Source organism: Lepisosteus oculatus, chromosome 5 (assembly GCF_040954835.1).
Source record: "Lepisosteus oculatus isolate fLepOcu1 chromosome 5, fLepOcu1.hap2, whole genome shotgun sequence".
Classification (NCBI taxonomy): Eukaryota; Metazoa; Chordata; class Actinopteri; order Semionotiformes; family Lepisosteidae; genus Lepisosteus; species Lepisosteus oculatus.
The window spans coordinates 58,577,249-58,595,584 of NC_090700.1; the positions used below are offsets into that span (position 1 = coordinate 58,577,249).

Genomic DNA, 18,336 nt, shown 5'->3' on the forward strand with positions numbered 1-18,336 from the left:
TCAAGGGAATTATTGCATTTATAACATTCACAGCTGACTTCTACACTGAAAGAGTGTTCAGTTTCTTACATCTTCGCAAGACATGATTCATCTTTATAATTGCCCTGATTGCGCTTGGAGAACTAGCTTGGCATCGAGTACAAAATAACAGTACTTTTATTGCTCTAGGGATACAGAGAATTTAGTGCCACATGCACATTATATAAATCAGGTGTACATATGAAACACTAACCACCATGAGTCTAAAAGTGCACCTGTAAAAGACGTGAAAAGGCAAGTAACTCAGAATAATGTACTTAATCCCTAAACAACAAAAGGTAATTGTGACTGTTACAATTCCAGATTTGTACCTGAAGATGCCTACAGTAAATACAGAGATTAAAAAAACACTGTAGATGCAATAAATGAAATTCAAAAAGTCAAAAAGACTGAATTAAAGACTTTGTGAGCACTTGCAGATGACATTTTAATGTGGACAAGTGTAGAGTGCTACAATGTAATGAAGGAGCAGAAATGCTGAACTTAAAGACAATACCTGTGATAAAGACTGAATGATGGGATATAATCTTTCTTCTCTAGACAACGCAGTAGAGAACCATAGAGGCAAATGTTTTGCAGAAGTGTTTAGTTGAAAGTTTGCTGTTGATTTAAAAAGGTTTCAAATTCTCAGCTATCCACTCTGACAGTCCTTAAAGTCTTTAGCCTAACAATTGTTGAATAACTTATTGATACATTTTAGGACAATTTTAGTTCATTTCCGATAGTCCACTCAGAATGCTTACAAGGAGATGTTATTCCGTCCCACATTTTCCCAAAGGTTTTTTGTATCAAGATGTAAAAGCACAAGTCATTTTGTCGGTGAATTCCCCTATTTGAAGTCAGCCAACAAAAAAAGTCAGAAGAACAGCATTGGCAAATAATTTGATACAATTTTCTTTTTCTTGATATTCCTTCCCAGAAATCCTGGGGGATCATCTGTCTGAGAAACTGTAATGTTTCATAATCTGAGACAGGGGGATGATGCCGGTTGCCGAGCTGCTCCTAACTGAAAACTACTTCACAAATGCTCTTGAATGCTCTGAAACTTTTTTATTCCTACTGAGTGTTCTGTACCTTTGTAACTCGCCTACTCAGCGGGGAGTTGAGTGACTTTAACCATAGTACAGTATGTCACACATGTGAGCATGGAAAGCTTTTTAAAGCCTTTTTAAGTATGATTTCAAAGTTTAGCTTTACATTTGCATTTCTCCTGCAGACAATAAAAAGGGCAAATTAATGTTTCTAGAACACGGAACTGAAAATGGAAAATTCTAATAACAGTGGCTAATAAGATTCGCTCTTGCACAATTGTCCTGTGTGTCTCAAACACTTGTCACGTTTCTTCATGAAGACCGATCACAAGCAGAAAGAATATTAGCTTTCAGCATACTCATATACCCTGACACGAATTAGTGTACAAAGTATGAGGATAAAAACAAAAGCAAAACTAAAGAAACCTTTCCTTAAAGGGTGGCTAAGTGTTAGCACCCTGTCCCAGAATGGGTAAAATAGGTGCTACATGTGAAACACAGGGATGAAACCCAGCTGGCCTAATACCTCAGTTACATAACAGGATCCTGCTGTCTTCCAGAATTTCTTCCATAATGCACATCAAGCACACTTTAACAGATATTGACTTTGCTTTTCCCTTTGTCAGGTTCATATAAATATGAAGCTCATTTAAATCCCTGACACACCAAACCTTGTTTTATTCACAATGCAGGGAGAGTTGGTGTACCTTGTTTTACATAATGTGCAGCCTGCCCTACGATGAAGTTCCACTTCACATGTAATGGTAAGTGGGAACAATCTATAACCACCATGGTTAACTATTGCAAAAATTAAAGGGTGTGCTTGCCACATCTGACATCCACATTGAGGAATGTTTTTAAAATATGAACATCGGCCTTATATACCCTATAAATCTTGTGATTCGTTTTAGCAAGGCTCTGCCATATTGCAAATGACGTGAAAAAGTTTTAATAGGAAATTCAAACTTGAGTTTAAAGATCTTGATGGCATTCTTACATTAATCAAATGTCAGTGAGAAATTAAGCTTAAATAGTCTGTTTTCTACTGATTCCTGCTGAAGAAGATGGGTTCACATCTGATATGCCATTCTTTTTTTCATTGCTGTGCACTATATTAAAATACGTCTTTATAAAGAGTTGGATACCAATTCAGGTGACCTGAAAGTGTATGTAAAGGTTCCAAGATCTGTTAAAAAAACGAATGTATTCAGTCTCTGAGCACAGTGGAATAAACCAGCAGCTGTCATGTAAACCTTGAGTATTTCTGGATTGAATAAAATAGCTTTTATGTGGGGGTGTAAGCTTATTCCCCTGGCCATTTACACTTCCAGTGTCATCTTGAGGAAAGAATTTGACTTCCTTTTAAACAGCTAATTACTTTATTTTGTAAGTTCTTAAACATTCATAACTAAATGTCGATGTTGACTATAAAGTATATATGTGTTTCTCCAATGAGAAAAATACAATCTAGTCTTGAATTGTGCTGTAAGACGAGACCATCCAGGAAAGCCTATAACATTTCAGGTCCTGCAATGGAACTGTTAGCATTAAAATATTTCCAATAACTGATCAATATAAGAAATTTAAGCAACGTAAATGGATAGGTTTATTAAAGTGCCGCCAGTTCCAACTGTATTGTTAAAACAAAGGGTGTTTTTAATTGTTAACCAGCCCAGAAACCCTCCTATAATATTGGGATCTTGTTAATGGAGAAAAACTAAAAATTGACACTCATCCTACCCAAGCCCTAAAGAAGTGGCTGGGCTTTTTTTAGAGCTTTTGAGAAAAAAACAATGATTATGCACTTGATTACAAATAAAGAGTCTCATAGAAACATCCCACAGAAAGGATAATTTTATACAAATATCTGTAGCCTTCCCACAATGAACCACATACTGTAGTTAATGGAGCTTATGTTATGATTTAGCAAACATAACTCTCATTGACTCTAGAATGAAAAATGTAAATGTATAATGGGTAAAAAAATATATCACACAGCAAAATCAGAACAAATTATTCCTGTGTTACAACAGAATAAATGTTGTCTATTCCGTATGATGTCTAAAATACGAAGAGACTAATCATGCACAGGACATCTGTACTCTCTGTCCCTGAATGTCTAGCATAGGACCGAATAGTCTGTGAGGTGTCAACATATAGAGTAAATGGCCGCCTGAACTTCCTCATTCTTCCCTGTGTGCGATTACAGCGTTTGAAGCTGAGAGTCAAAATGAAAAAACACACAGCTGGTTATTCCCATATGGAGAGGGTGTCACAGAAAAACTGGATGTTCAAAAATCTTCAGAAAAAAGATACATTTTTGTTAATTAAGCTTTTGTTAATTAATTAATTAATTTATGAGCGAGGCAGAACCATAGTCCCGCTTCATAATGCTAAAGGCACATTTATAAGCTGGATGTGCCTGCTCATGTGGGGTAACTTATTATAAACCTTTCAAGTAGATTGCAGATCAGCATTCTAAGGGGCTAAGCTACAAGACAATTACCTTATCTTTTTCATAATACTGTACATTCAGCTGTACTGCATATTGCCTTGCATTCTGGAGATTGTTACTTTTTACGGCTATTTCAAGAAAACAACACATTTGTCCAACAGCATGCTATGAAATTGATATACTAGCTGGGTTTTGTTTGCGAGATCAACAAAACTAAAAATGTCAAAGAACAGGAATCCCCCCCAAAATAAAAGCCAGGAAAATAAATACTCGTTGATAAGGTACGAATCTTTGGATACTTGAATTGAGTTCATTAAAAGATTTTTACCAGTCCTGAGCAAAATCTTCACAAAAAAATCACATTTTTCTGCTCATTCTACAGGCCTGGCAAGGTTCTTGCTGAATACAGCAATCAGTGTGTTGCTGTGGTTGAGAAACATGATTGCGCATAGTTCCAGGCATCTTTGCATACTCTCACACAAGAGCCATTGGGTGGTTTCTTCAGTGGGAATGGAAAACCTCTGGCCCTAATTTAAAATGGTAATCAGTACTTTGTCACAGAAATTATATTTAAGATCAGGGTCTCCAAGGATGCAAGAATTAGACTAATTTTCCTTAGTTGATTGCCTGAGAGCACCAAACCTATGTTGCACATGGCTGAGGTAATGATGTAACCCAAAACATCTAACCACATGAAGTATAAATGGCAATGTACTGTAGCTAGTAGCCGAAGGGATATGTTGTTTTGGTGTCAATGCTAAAAATAAATGTTATGAAAGGAATTTATCTGAAAGGAGGGTTGTTTTTCTCACCATTGAAGTAAAGCAAGAAAATAAATCCGAAAGAGTTGGTTATTTATGAATTTATTTCCAAATGTAAACTTCACTAACTCATGCATACAAGTTAAGACAACATACAATATTTAAAAATTCTGTTAATTTTCTTTTGCATAGGACATAGTCACAATATATTGTCTAACAAGTAAAAAATATGTAATAAAAAGGTACAGCAGAGCAACAATAGACCAGCACATTAATATCTGTATATAATTTATGGAACTGTACAACTGTAATACTTCAATGTAGTGATTTGGTTGATTGAGAAATATGATACACGGCAGTTTTAATGAGTTCATGGGGGGAAAAGAAAACTGGCCCAAAGTTAAATAATAGTTAAATTATAAAGCAAGTAACACTCCTGTCTAGAAAGGAAACAAGCATCATCGCGTCGTATAAGAGGCATGGGATGGTGTCAAAAAGAGAAATGACAGACAAGTCCTCAAGGAAGGAAGGCTTTGTTCAGATCGAAAGGGCAAATTATATTTCTGTGCCATTGCTTATTTCTCTTTCCAACATCAAATGTGAAGTGAAGACTGAGAGTACAATTTGCAAAAAGCAGTGAAAGGCATAGATTAATGATGAAAACATTTCAATAACTACTGTAACCCAACGAGACATTCAGGGGATGTGTCAGTCAGCTCGTTTCTGTAGATTTCACCTCCCATGTATGTCAAGTCTTAGTCTGACCTGGGTTTCGGCACGAAAAAAGTACTGAGTGTTTATTTCGTGTAAATTGCAGTCCCCTGTTCTCACTGGATTTGTAAACTTGCTCCAGTAAGTACACATGCATCACGTGCAAGTAACCGCTGGAGACACTTTTAAAACAAAAATCAGACATGTATCTAGGCGGCTCAGTTAATTATAATTTACAAATACTTATGTAAGTCAATTACTGGAGCACACTTTTATGTGGGGGGGCTGTCATAATTCTTTAAGGAATTGTTATTATTTGGGGGAATTTATTTTGATTACTGATGCTGAATAAGCACATTTTCTTTCTCATTCTGTATACAGAAACATCAACCATAAAAGAGTGATTGAAAAGACAAGGAATTATCTATGTTCTTTCCATTTGTACACATAATTCCGTATACACTGCTATTCTTACTGCGTTTGAGCAATCTGAACTGTAGAAGCATAGTTCTGTTTGTGTTCTGCAATGGGTAACTGAAAACATATGTGATAATTACCACTTATCACCAGAAAATACCAATAAAATACAGAAAATACAATGCTGTAAAAAGTTGTAACGAGATGATTTCCCCTAATAAAAAGTTATTACAGTGTAGAAAGGTTAATGCATGAATCAATGTGACAAAAGTACAAAAATGTGTGGTGAGATATGAACAAAAGCATGGCAAATCACAGTTCAATCACTGAAAGGGTAGCACAAAAAGGGAAAAAGACACTATACAATTGCTGTGCAAATTTTCATGGCAATATTCAAGGGACAATGAAAACATTTCACATGAACACTCATCCTCTCCTGAAGCTTTTCACTGGTTCCTGAATTCATTCCAAATAATATAAGAAAATTTGCTCTTTTTAATTGTAATAAACCTAAGACTGAGCGCATTGTGCCACGACAATCATCCTGACATCACTTCAGTCATTTACACCCCTGAAAAATAAAAAAGCTTCACTTTTCCAATGTGCAGTCTACTATTCTATCATACATGTCCCTGCACATCGAGATACTGTAGCAAAATTCCTCACGTAAAAGACGAACCAACCAAAAAATTATCTCAACTTATATTTTAGAAAATCAGCAAGCAGATTTCCAAATTAAACAGCCATAACATCCATCCCTTTCAAGTCAGCCCTGGGTTTTGTTTTTATTTTGTTTAATATGAAGGACCAGCCTAGTACACATAGAAAGATTTAAAACAAAAACAGAAAATCACATGTAAGGCAGAAATATTTTTTTAAAACTAAGAAACGTAGCAGAAGAAAAGCAAACGTTGAATTTGTGATGCAAAAGTACCCAATCTAATAATCACAAAGTATTACAACACATTACAAGTAAATGGATCACAGTCAAAGTACAGTACAAGTTGAAAAAAATAAATAAACTCAAAGATCTGGTACATTGGTTTGATGCAAAGCAGCAATATAGACAACAATTAAATCCTTTGGAATGGGTAGGCATTCACGTGAACAGAACATTTTATTCCAGAACTGTGCTACAACTCAACTGCAATATACTATTCCTGAACAGTTAAGCAGAGACATTTTCAATCTGAAGAAAATTAAAACTAACAAACTCAAAGCATCTGAATCTAAAGGGAGCCCAAATAATATACAGGAAAACAAGTAGAATTAACGTGAAATTAAAGAAATCAAACTATAAAAGGTCAATACAGCATAACTATAAAGGTACTTGAGAATTTTTCACAAACCTTGTTTTCATTCTGACCCATACATACACAGAAACATTAAATTTATATAGAAACCTATACAATTTAGTTTTCTGCCAATGTCTTCAGACAGATCTATGGACTTTTGCAACGGTTTTACATTATCTTTTTACCAATAGAAAGGACCACACTTACTGTATAGCTTTGGCACCTGATAAAATCACAATTAAATCAAATGATGCACTGTGACCACTGCAGTTACTCCGGTATTCACCTTTGTAAATTTCTTTAATTCGAACGAAACCACATATCATTTATTTAGACGGCACCATATTTGGATACACGTGATAGGTGTACTTTCATTTTACATATGGGCATATAAAATCTGTTTTAAAATGTTACTGGTTTCCAGCAAAAGACCTGTTTAAATTAATTTTCTTATACTGGATTTTCCTCTAAGTTTATAAATCTCAAAACCCTATAGCTCAAAGCTTTGCAAAGTTGCATTTCAAACCTTTTAAACAATTTTTATGATGTATAAACTTGAATATCTAAGTCTAATGTTGACAAATGCAGTGCACCATCCTGCAGCTACTGTAGCTAGGATTCAATTGCCAAATACTGTTGGCAGTTATGAGTGACTAACCACCCTGGCTCTGACATGACATGGGTATAAATATGACATTTTTATATGTTATCAAAAGTAGATATCTTGCCTTAGGGTATTGTTCAAGCCAGGTGACTGCCTTGTAACTAAAAAAAAGTAATTCCTGGGTCACTGTCAAAAACAACAATATTTATATCTAGTGGGTTACACAAAAAAACAATAGGAATGAAAAGGGAAGAGTACTACATCACAATGCTGTGGTCTCAAGATGGTTGAGCAACATTCAGAATGAAGTAGAATACATCATAGCAAGGCTGTCGGATATACATTTACAAAAAGGAGAGATGCCTGCATTTAAAAGCCAGGAGAATTCCCTTTTTTGCCCCTTCCCAATTGTACACCTCAGCACTCCCTGAACAAAAGTCGTAAAGCTATAAAGGAACACTCAGCTTCAATTTTAGTTGCTGGAGAGGATTTAGTTCACATATGATTCATGGCAGCAACCAGTTTAGATTTTGAGTTCTCCGTACTGAACGAACTCTTTGCCTAATGCAACGTAAATTAAAAGGATGCTACTTTGTCCATTGCCAAAATGGCACCAGCAATTGAAGTGGCTATAAAAGGAAAATTAATATAATGCTGTAGACATATAAAAAAACACATTATTACACGACCTGAACACAACAATCTAAAAATTAATAAAATAAATGAATATACAATACTTAAATGAACACATTAAAAAAAAAATGAAAATACCCATAACTTTCTAGTCAAAGTTAATAATCTTGACCAGACAATGCATATGATAGAGCTGGGCAAGCCTTAAGCAGTTGTTCGTGCCATTAATCACCCCAGATTTGGTACAGTGAAAAAGAAGCCCAGGCCTTACTTATACACTTAAAAAAGAATTTATTTCAACAATGATTAAATAAAGAGGATCCCCAAAAATATAACTGGGAATTAATTATTAATCGCTTAACAGTTGCTATTTATTACACTACAGAAATTCTCTGCAATACACATTTACATCACCGAAGAAAGTCTACCAGTTATAGTATAAACCTTTAGCATTGGGAGTATTTGTAAGTGCTATTGCTTAATACAAAATAAAATAATGAGCTAAAATGCTGCATGGAAAGCTTTAAAGCATTTTCATGATAGTAGCATTATCACAAAAAATTGGCAGTGGATGGTCAGATGTAATGCTTTACAAACAACATGAGGAGCCTTGTGTTGTGCAGAAGAGCCCAACTGTAATTTCGGTCAGAGCTGGAATATCGAGCCGTGTTCACAGTACAATTAACACATATCCGTGACACTTCAAAGGCATTCAAAGCGAACCTCAGCTCAAATCTTTCACAGTGATACATTTAAGAATCCCCATTGTTTCAGTCTTGCTTTTTGATTTCATATATCGTTGGGAATGTGTTTTTAAAAAAAGACAGGCTTTACTGCATGTGGTGCTTAATGAATACAGGCCACCACTCCTGGTGTCGCATATGCCCCTGCACATATTCTCAGCATTTTCCTAGAAAAGGTTTTAAAAAATAAGGAAAAAGAACACTTATCGTCTTAATTATAGATTAATTCTATATTTGGGCTCCAGATTAAATTGCACACCTGCAAATCACAAATTACAAATGCTTCAGGACTTCATGGTGGGTTTTAATTAGGTAAGGAGGATTTGTAATTTGCACTTGTTGGGTGTTTAGAAATTCTGATTTAATGACGGCCTGTGTCTCTAGACAAGTCTGCTCTAGTACTGCAGTTTTATAACAGACTTCCTAACATCCTGAGATGACCCAGGGATTGAAATCATCACCTTAAGAGTTTTGGGGTGACCTTCCCATGCTGTCCTGCAGTCATGGGACAAGTGTTCAAGAGATCGGAGGGACAGGTTTATTAGAACTGCTCCAATAGAGGAAATTACAGGAAGGCTTCTCTGCACTAGATCCTAAAAAAAAAGCGAATCCTAAAAATATATTTCAATGTCCAAGTAAATCCTGTTTATGCATGCCCTGAGGTAAGTGTGTTCTGGTTGCTGATTTAAAAATTTGTTATCCTGACTAGGTAAGGCAATGGGACACAAAAGTACTGCAAAGTAAAACACTAAGAGGGCTTTCCTCTAATTTTTACATTTAATGTATGTCTTATTTAAACGTACTCTACACTTACTGTAATTTAAGCTATTAAATATGTAATAGAATGTTTAAATGGATTTTCTGCAACGTAACGCAAAGCAAAATTCTACTTTCCAGCACCACAGCTGAAGCGATAAGAAACCAATAAAAGAGCGGATTTAGCCACACAGGGTGAATATATACTGGCAAGTCTTTGTGGGATTTAGTTAACCATTCAGGCTGAATGACCTTAAAGAAGAGAAACAACCAGCTGAGTTTTTATTTTCTCACTTTGAATCCTGGAGGTAAAGCAGCAGAAATCCAAGTTTCATATTGCAGTCTGTAAATAATTTAAGAGTGTAAGTTAATAGTGGAAAGGCTTTATATGTGGTTTATTGTATTAATGCTGTTTTGACGGTACAATATATTTTTGTAAGGGCTGTTTTCTTTATTAATAAGAAAAGCTGACTATGTGCTTTGCGGAGGCTCAGAAGAGAGGCCCAATGGACAGGCAGAAAGACAAGGCAGGCCATTCACAGCCGTCCAGCTGCCTCCTTTCTCCTGGAATCAGTCTTCCAAGTTTACAGTGGGGCTTCTTTTCCCCACTTGGGCACTCCTCTCCATGCAGGAGCAAAGGAGAATGGCTAAGGGACCAGAAAACAGTCTTTCCAAAGCAAACTACAATCTCACACGTGTCACTGCCTTATTGCCTTGGATACCCCAAGGAGGACTTGAGGCATACTAAGTACGTGCGTGTACATGCTGACAGTCTTTCAGACCCTGTTCCCATACGAGAAAACAACGTTTTTGTCGAGAGAAAGCACTGCAGCTGAATGCACTGCTTTGAACATTTGTCATGCACAGGTGTAGACCACCAGGCCATGCAAATATCTTAAGACCTGTGTCCAAACTGTGAAGCAGGGCTGCTCCTGTGTGCCTTCCTGCACAGGACATTCTACCTCTGCCATAGAAAAGGGGACACACTGTAGTCTTCCTCAGTAAAATCTCAACCATAACAGCAAAGATCCTCTGCAGATATGCAGGGGTAGAATATTCCCGATCCACCCCTCCCTCCCCCAGATTGATATGTCTTAACTTACAACTCCATTTATTTCAACAAAAGGTTGGTATTCTTGCCCTCCCTAAATCCTGTTGGAAAAAGAGGAGGAAAAAAAGTTGAAAAGCAGCTGTTTAGTAGTTTTGAAACTGTAACAAGCTGACACATTTTACTGAAAAGCAGCAACTTTTACAAGTAAACAATGAGGTGGGAGTGAACCTTTCTGCTTTCTGCTTATAAAAAGCACCTCACTGTAGTCCCTAATGCTGTTGTGATTGATTCTGTCTGTCTGAGAGCACTGTGAATATGGCACTTACTTCATAAATAATTAGAATAAATGTTATTACAAGGAGATCTCACCTTACTGCTGTAATGAAGTATGCTGTGTGATAATAAAGTCAGGGGAAAAACTCAGATGTCCTGTAAGCAATTAAATAATGATATTTCAAATGTAATTGTTTTAGCAGAACACCACAATTCCAACCTTTTGGTCTTTTTTCTGATTAATTATGCTTCAAAATGTCCCTTTTCCTAAAAGTGGCAAGACCATTTGAAATGTCAGAACTGTGGAATTACAGAAACAGAAAGATAATGTCAAATTCTAATATATTAGGTTTACAGAGCCTATGAATGTTTTATTTTAGTTTAAGATGGATTATTTTAGAAGGGTTTTGGTAGGGCGTCTTTCACCAAATATTCCTTTACAGCTTGGAATACACCTTCCTCTGCTCTGAGACAGGGAACGTGACAAGGAAAGTCAGATACACTTTTTTCAGAGAGTTCGCCCTTCGTTTTCTGATCCCTAGGACACATCAAGCACACAGAACTCTTATGCACTTAGGGAGGTTTATTAAGGAGGTTTCGTTTTGCACCAATTTCTGCAAGAGGAAAATCAGTAGACTTTGTAGCAAAGCACTTCCTGTGTATCAAAACATGTACATGTTTTTTCCTTCATTCTGCTGCTTCAAGTAATAAGTAAGGGGGTGAGTTTTAGACCTCCAAACCTTTTTGCCTGTTGCTCCTGTGGAGCGGAGTAGCTTGCATGTCTGTGCACAGCCTGCTATCTTGTTTTTGCCACATCGACTCACAATTCCCGGCTTGTGCAGATAGCTGTGGCACTCAGGCCACAACCCATATGGCAGTTCTAGAGACCCACCTGCACAGCCTGTGCTATGGTGCTGTATTCTATATGTGCGTTTTTGTGTTTATTACATCTTGGTGATTCAAATAGACTGAAATAGCAGGCGTGACCTTTAACAATGGAAACCTACTAGGAGTGTTATCTTTGTTTTACCCTTAAGAAACTTAAAAGGGCTCTACTTAGAAAGTCACTAATATTTACATTGGGCTTATTGTTTTAAACTTCCTCAGATACACTAGAGAACCATCCATAATTAAATGTATATTTCCCGGCTTGTACAAGAATCCTCTGACACACAATTTGATTTAATTTTTGCAGTTTACAAATAAATCTCACACTAGGTTTGTAATAATCTAAATTAAAACCCCTGTTTCCATCTACAGAAATGATTGCCCTAATTCTGTCTTTTTTCTCAACATAAATTAGACACTTTTTCTCTCAGACAGGTTGTGCAGGAAAGGCAAGGAAACTTTCACTAAAGTGGCATTTTTCAGCCCCTCCTGCATACTAAAAATAATCTCTTGTGGGAGCCAAATATTTCCTAGTGCGAGGTCTACACCATGCAGAGGAGACTTGCAGTTTGTTTTGGAGAGTGGTCAAAACAGAAGGATCTGTGTTATGACTGGTTTAATTGAACACCTGCGAGACTTGAAGATACTATTCGGTCTCCCAGCACACTGGGCAGAGAAGTAAATGGTAGTTCTGGATTATTCTTGTATAGATTAGAACTTTAAAATCTTTCTTTCGGAGGTATGTCGAGTTAGACTAGGCTTTGGAATCCTTTCGAATGAATAGTGACTTAATTACCTAAGAAACTTTAAGAAAGGTATATTTTATGACAGTATAATTTCTTACTAATCACACTTCTTCACTTTAAACTATGTTCGTTTTTGGCCTCATCTAGGCTTTTTACATTAGAATGAATGAAATGATGAACCCGCTTGGATAAGATAAGATTTGACCTGTGTTCTGAAGAAAAGAGCGATCCATTAGCATACCATAAAACACCAGCACTGATGCTTAAATACTACATAATTCGCACTATGAAACATCTGCAGATTAAAGTCTTGTTCTTAAACTATGAAACAGCTGCTTCAAAACTTTTTCTCTGACTCTGTTGAGTCCTGTTTTTTTCCCAACATACAAACCACTTCTACACCATTTATTCATGTTGGAGAGGGAGGTTAAGAGAAATAGGAAGCTACAACACATGCAGTGCTGTAATCGCCCAAACTCAAACAGCAAAAAGACCCATTTCCCTTTAAAAAAAAACAGACTGTACAGTATGTAGATCTCTTTCAAGGTGCTGTGGTTTGGTTGCCAACAGCTTGCTGCGTGAATGGAGATCAGAAAGATTTTTTTTCTTGATAAAATGAAAACAGGAGAAATATTTTCTGTGTGTCATTTCCAGTCTCAAAAGAAACAGCAAGTGGTCTTTCATTTCAATGTCCTCCACTATTGTCTTAATTATAGGTTCTGGTAGAGACAGAAAAAAAAAACCCTTGGGCTTACTTTACTGTAATTCCAGTGCTAGTTTCCCCCCAGTGTGAAAACTAACAAAAAATATACAAAAAAGAGTGCAAATATTGTTGAGTGTAAGGCTGTTTTTTTATGTGTGTATCTTCATTGCGTTCATTCTTTCAAGCTAATGAGGCCTTCCCTGAGCAGGGCGTAAAATTCAACTGCGTTGAATTTCAGAGTAAAGTGATGCTTGTATTGTGCAGTCAGTTAAGTAGTTAAGAAAACAAAAATCGGTCTTGAATCCTGAGGTGTAGATGTGATCTTTTTTTCCCCGTCTTAAATAAAGGTGAAGAATAATCAATATACTTTTGACATTTTTTTTTTCCTGAAACAAGTTGCTAAAAAGAAAAGAAATAAAATAAAAACACTATAGATAATAACCTGGCAATGGCCAGAAGCTACAAAAATACAGACATATCGGATATAGAATCACTGGCTGGGAAGGTTTCTTGAGCAAAGGTGTCCGAGAAATTGCACTACAATAGGCAGCTATGTACAGTACAGCACAGTACGGTACAGCAATTAGCATAGGGGCACTAACAAGTGTGCAACACAGGTATAAGGAAGAGAATTCCACAAGACTTGGGGGCATCTGGCGGAGGCTGAAAGTGCGGGCGTCCAGTGCAAGCGGGGTTTAAGGCGAGCTGGCGGGGCTGAGGGTGGGGCTGGAAGCGTCCGAGCGGCTGTAGTCACTGAGGGAGCCCGTGCGGGCGCCGGCGCCGTAGGGCCTCTTGAGCATGCCGGGCTGGAAGTCGGAGTGGCGGCGGGCGTGCTTCATCAGGTGGTCGCTGCGCATGAAGCGCTTCTCGCAGAGAGGGCAGCCAAACTTCTTCTCGCCCGTGTGGGTGCGGTAGTGGCGGGCGAGCTCGTCCGAGCGGGCGAACTTCTTGCTGCAGTCGGGCCAGGTGCAGGGAAACGGCCGTTCTCCTGCAAGACAAGAGGGCGGGGGGAAGCGTGAGCGGCCATGTTTATGGCAAGTGCACCTCGTGCTCACGGGCTGGGCCCCAGGGTCCCCCAAGACCAGCCGGAGGGAAAATGCCAGCTCTGCTGGGACAAGGGGATTCGCTCCACATGTGACACCGGACACATCTGTGTAGGCACTGTCTTTTAAAGCCCTGGCTCATCCATATTACATCTACCCTTAACATTGGAGATTGAATTAAAAATACCTCGAACATGCTTGATTTTTGTAGCCTTTATTTTCTGTATGAAGAACTTTGTACCGGCTGCACAGCTGTAATTGATACAAATTTAAATAAGAGAGACACAAAAAGGAATTCAAATAATATGGGGATTTATCCTGACCTTTTCTAGCCATGGAAGACTACGTGTTTATGGGCTGTCAGCATAAAGAGCCAGGGGAAAATTGAAAATAAGGTGAAAAGAGCACATCAAATAAGCCATACAAACATGAGGGAGATGGCCCTTTCATTCGACAGTATTTTAGAAAAAAAAAGCTGACTAGTATCATGACATCCCATACCAGAAACTGTGTTGCGCTAGTGAAATTCTCAATTAGAAACCATGCTTTTTAGTGCATTACTAATAAGGTTTCAAAATATTTAACACAATCTGTTTTTGTCACAGTGTTGAAACGTGGCGGGCGTAAAAAGTTTTCCGAACACTCAGAGATCATTCAAGCAGGGATGCATCACTAATAAAATTTCAGAGACCCAGGCACCCAGCCAATTAAATTGGCACCTATTTTTAATCGGGTAAATTTGTTAAGGAATGTGGCCTCTTTAGCTATATCCTATAGTACTATGTTTTGTATACTGTAGATGAGTCTTGCAAAATTCGAATGTGCTGTCAATCCTAGATCATTTTACTGTCACCCTATTAATAAAGTAAAGGATTCGCTGTAATTAATGACCAGCTGTAGGTGCTCATTAAATGCTTAACAACATGATGTGCCCTATATAACTAATCACTTCTTGTTCATTTTCTACGTTTTAAACTCAAATGGTAAAAATTAATATAAATAATTTACAGTGTTTAATGGTATGAAGAAAACTAATCTATTGCTTATATTAACATACTGTATATAATGCAAGTTCTTTCTAATGAGTCTTTATTGTGATGAAACACTGTTTTACTAATATAAATCAGTATCAGTTCCCACTGTTTGGTAGCATGAACTTGTGTAATCTTTACTCTATGTTTCTACAGTTTCAGAGAACTCCAATCTGCCCATTAACATTAAAAGCCCTACTGGTTTATTTTTGTGATAGCTGCATACACTACACCTGAATAAGATTGACTGATTGGAGAATTAAACATTGTGAGATATGAAACAGTGAAGAACTAACTTGAAATTCAAATAAAAAGGTTTTATAGGTTACCACTTTAAAGCAATAGTAACAGAAATATTCAGAAAGCCATCTGAATATATTAGGTGGATATTGATGCAAATACAACCTGATTTTGCCTTTGTTAAAATGACAGATTTACAACAAAAGTCACTAATGTCTTCAAAAAAACTTTGAAGACTGTGCTAGAAAAATAAAAAGTTTGATTTGTCATTTTTTAGGTCACTGCAAGTATTAAGTGACCTTTTACAGAGCACGCAGGACTAACAAATGCACATTATTTTTGCTGCTACAAACTTCTGCACAACCACAGATTAAATAGCAGCACCATGGATTGTGTCACATCAGCTTTAGGGCACTACTATTGAAGTAAAGGCTTTGGGTAAAACAGCTACAGGGCTCTTCAATCGATGAAAGGGGTCGCAGGGAATCCCAGCACAGTGCCATGGCTATACAGTACACTCAGATAGCAACTGCTACACAGTCATGGCTGTACACATGGCTTAAATCATGTCAGAGGATTTTCAAACAATTTAGGAACCAAAAAGGCTCATCTTAATTGGCTAAATTCAAAATCCTTCTTTTTATAAGGCTTTCAGAGGTCAGGCGCCTATCTATCTAATGGAACTTATTAATGTATGCAATCCAAGTCGCCCGCTTAGATCACAGAATGCAGGTCTTCTTCATATTCAACGCATTAATAAAAATACAGTTGGCGGTAAAGCCTTTAGATACATGGCCCCTAGCTTGCAGAACAGTCTCCCACCCCATGTTCGGGATGCCGAGTCAATCTCAGTATTCAAATCCAGACTGAAGACCTATTACCTACTCACACCTTACATCATAGCCTGCTGTACCTGCCATTGTGTGTCTCTGTGTTGGCCCACCAGGTAGATACATCTGTTCTGACCAGACTATCCTATTCTCCTCCCCACATGTCCGGATGACGCATGGGCTGGATGCTGCACCACTGCCTTGGATCCAAGCGGGACATCGTGGATATAGCTATCGTTTAGGAGGATTTTGCTGGTCTACAGCAATCTGCATGAAGTACTGACACACAGAAGACATGATGGATGGATTAATACCTTTATTCATTTTTTTCCTTTTTTTTAATTGTATAATGTTGGGGTTTGGCAGCTAGTTGACCTTGGACCCCTAGAGGTTTCTTTTCCCCTTACTAAGAGGTTTCTGTTTCCTCTCCTCCATTGCCTTCTGGTCTTCTGTTCTGGATTCACAACATGCATGGTCACTTGCTTTGTTAAGCGCCTTGGGGCAACCTTGTTGTGAAAGGCACTATATAAAAATAATTTGAATTGAATAAATTCCACGTTATTTCCAACACATAACATATTTCCAAAAGAGTATCCTGCTTCATACCCCAACTTTACATCCTCCCCCTCATCAGTTGCAAAAGTATTGTACAACAAACTTGACCAGAAACCAGATGTTACTCTATATCTTGGTGTGTGGCTTTCTTGGTTCAACATTTATATTGGTTTTGGTATAAAGCTGAACACTACAGTGTACCTAGATGTTAGATAGCTCTTTTAATTATAAAAAACCTACTTCAGTATTTGTTACAATCCTTTATGAAGTATAATACTTGGTACATAAAGTACAGAAGTACAGAATCATTCCTTCATAACTGCAATTAAAGCAGGGCTTTACAGTCCTGGTCTTGGTGACCTAAATATTTGCTGGATTTCATTTCATCACACTCCCAATTGTTTAATTAATCTACTAACCGAACCATTAATTTAACAAACAACATGTATTTGTTATTGTTTTCTGTCTTTAAAGTCACAGAGTACAAGTTATTTATGATTTCTTAGGGGAAAGGTCAAATATCTGACAGATCCAAAATTTAGGGTTTTTGATCTAGACGTGGGTATTTACCAAGCAAATAATCAAAAATGTTCTTCTAAATGCACAGAGCCACCTGGAAAACAACCCAAATGCAGCTATAGTCCACAGAGAAGAATCCCATAACCATGCGTGCAACAGTAATGGACAGAGCATGTGGCACGATACTTTTTTCAGAAGATCACCTGAGAGGACAGCTGGAGCAGCGTTTCCTACTCTGTGAAATGTACTGAAATATTTTGGAGACGCTGCCAACTCGACACGATTGGGGGGGGGGGAACGAAAACAAAACACAATAACTGACTCCTTTATTTCGGTCCCCACCCCCACCCCTCCATACCAGTGCTAGACGACAAAGCCGTAATAATGAGCAGGCAAAGGAAGTCTAGACTCCCACAGTCTACACCCTCAGCTACACCACTTCACCTCCTAACGAGCAGTGTGGCTCAGGGGACGCGCACTGACCTCACCCTGGATTACACGCACAAAAACCAGCCGCATGCTCTCTTTCACCAGATTCTCACCGCACCAACAAAAACACAGTTAGAACAGCCTGGGCTCATTCACAGGGCTCATTCCTCCGACTTCATGTAGGGGATGCACACATAAACTGCGTTGTGAATGTCCAGGAATTGCTGATGTTAAGGTTTTATACATTTTAAAAATGGACATATATATGATGTTGGAGTGAAGAGACAGATCCCATTTTAACCTCACAATTCTATGAAGTATTATTTTTTGTTGTATTTTTCCTGCGCTCAGTGGTGTTACACATGCTATTTAAGAACAAATGCATACTTCAAGGTGTAACTGATACAACACCAGCATCTGAGAACAAGACACGTATGCGGATTATGTTTTGTGAAAAAGAAATTTGTTTCACTGCAGTGAAGGACACTCTCACAAGTGAAAAGAACGTTAACAACATCCTACATGTTTTCAAGCTACCAGCAGAAACCAAAGTGCCGTGAAAGGTAATGAAGTTTAAAAGCAG

The 18,336-nt window shown here is 37.7% G+C and overlaps 1 protein-coding gene across 2 annotated transcripts in view; it reads right to left on the bottom strand.

Moving 5' to 3' along the window:
* Positions 1-4,372: 4,372 nt before the first annotated feature.
* klf13 (Kruppel like factor 13) overlaps positions 4,373-18,336 on the bottom strand; it is a 32,852-nt gene continuing 18,888 nt past the window's right edge. For both annotated transcript variants that reach the window (XM_006628916.3, XM_069190721.1), the window contains one exon: positions 4,373-14,094. In XM_006628916.3, the coding sequence (XP_006628979.1) occupies positions 13,802-14,094 (293 nt within the window). In that variant the 3' untranslated portion in view covers positions 4,373-13,801. The remainder of the gene's footprint in view (positions 14,095-18,336) is intronic.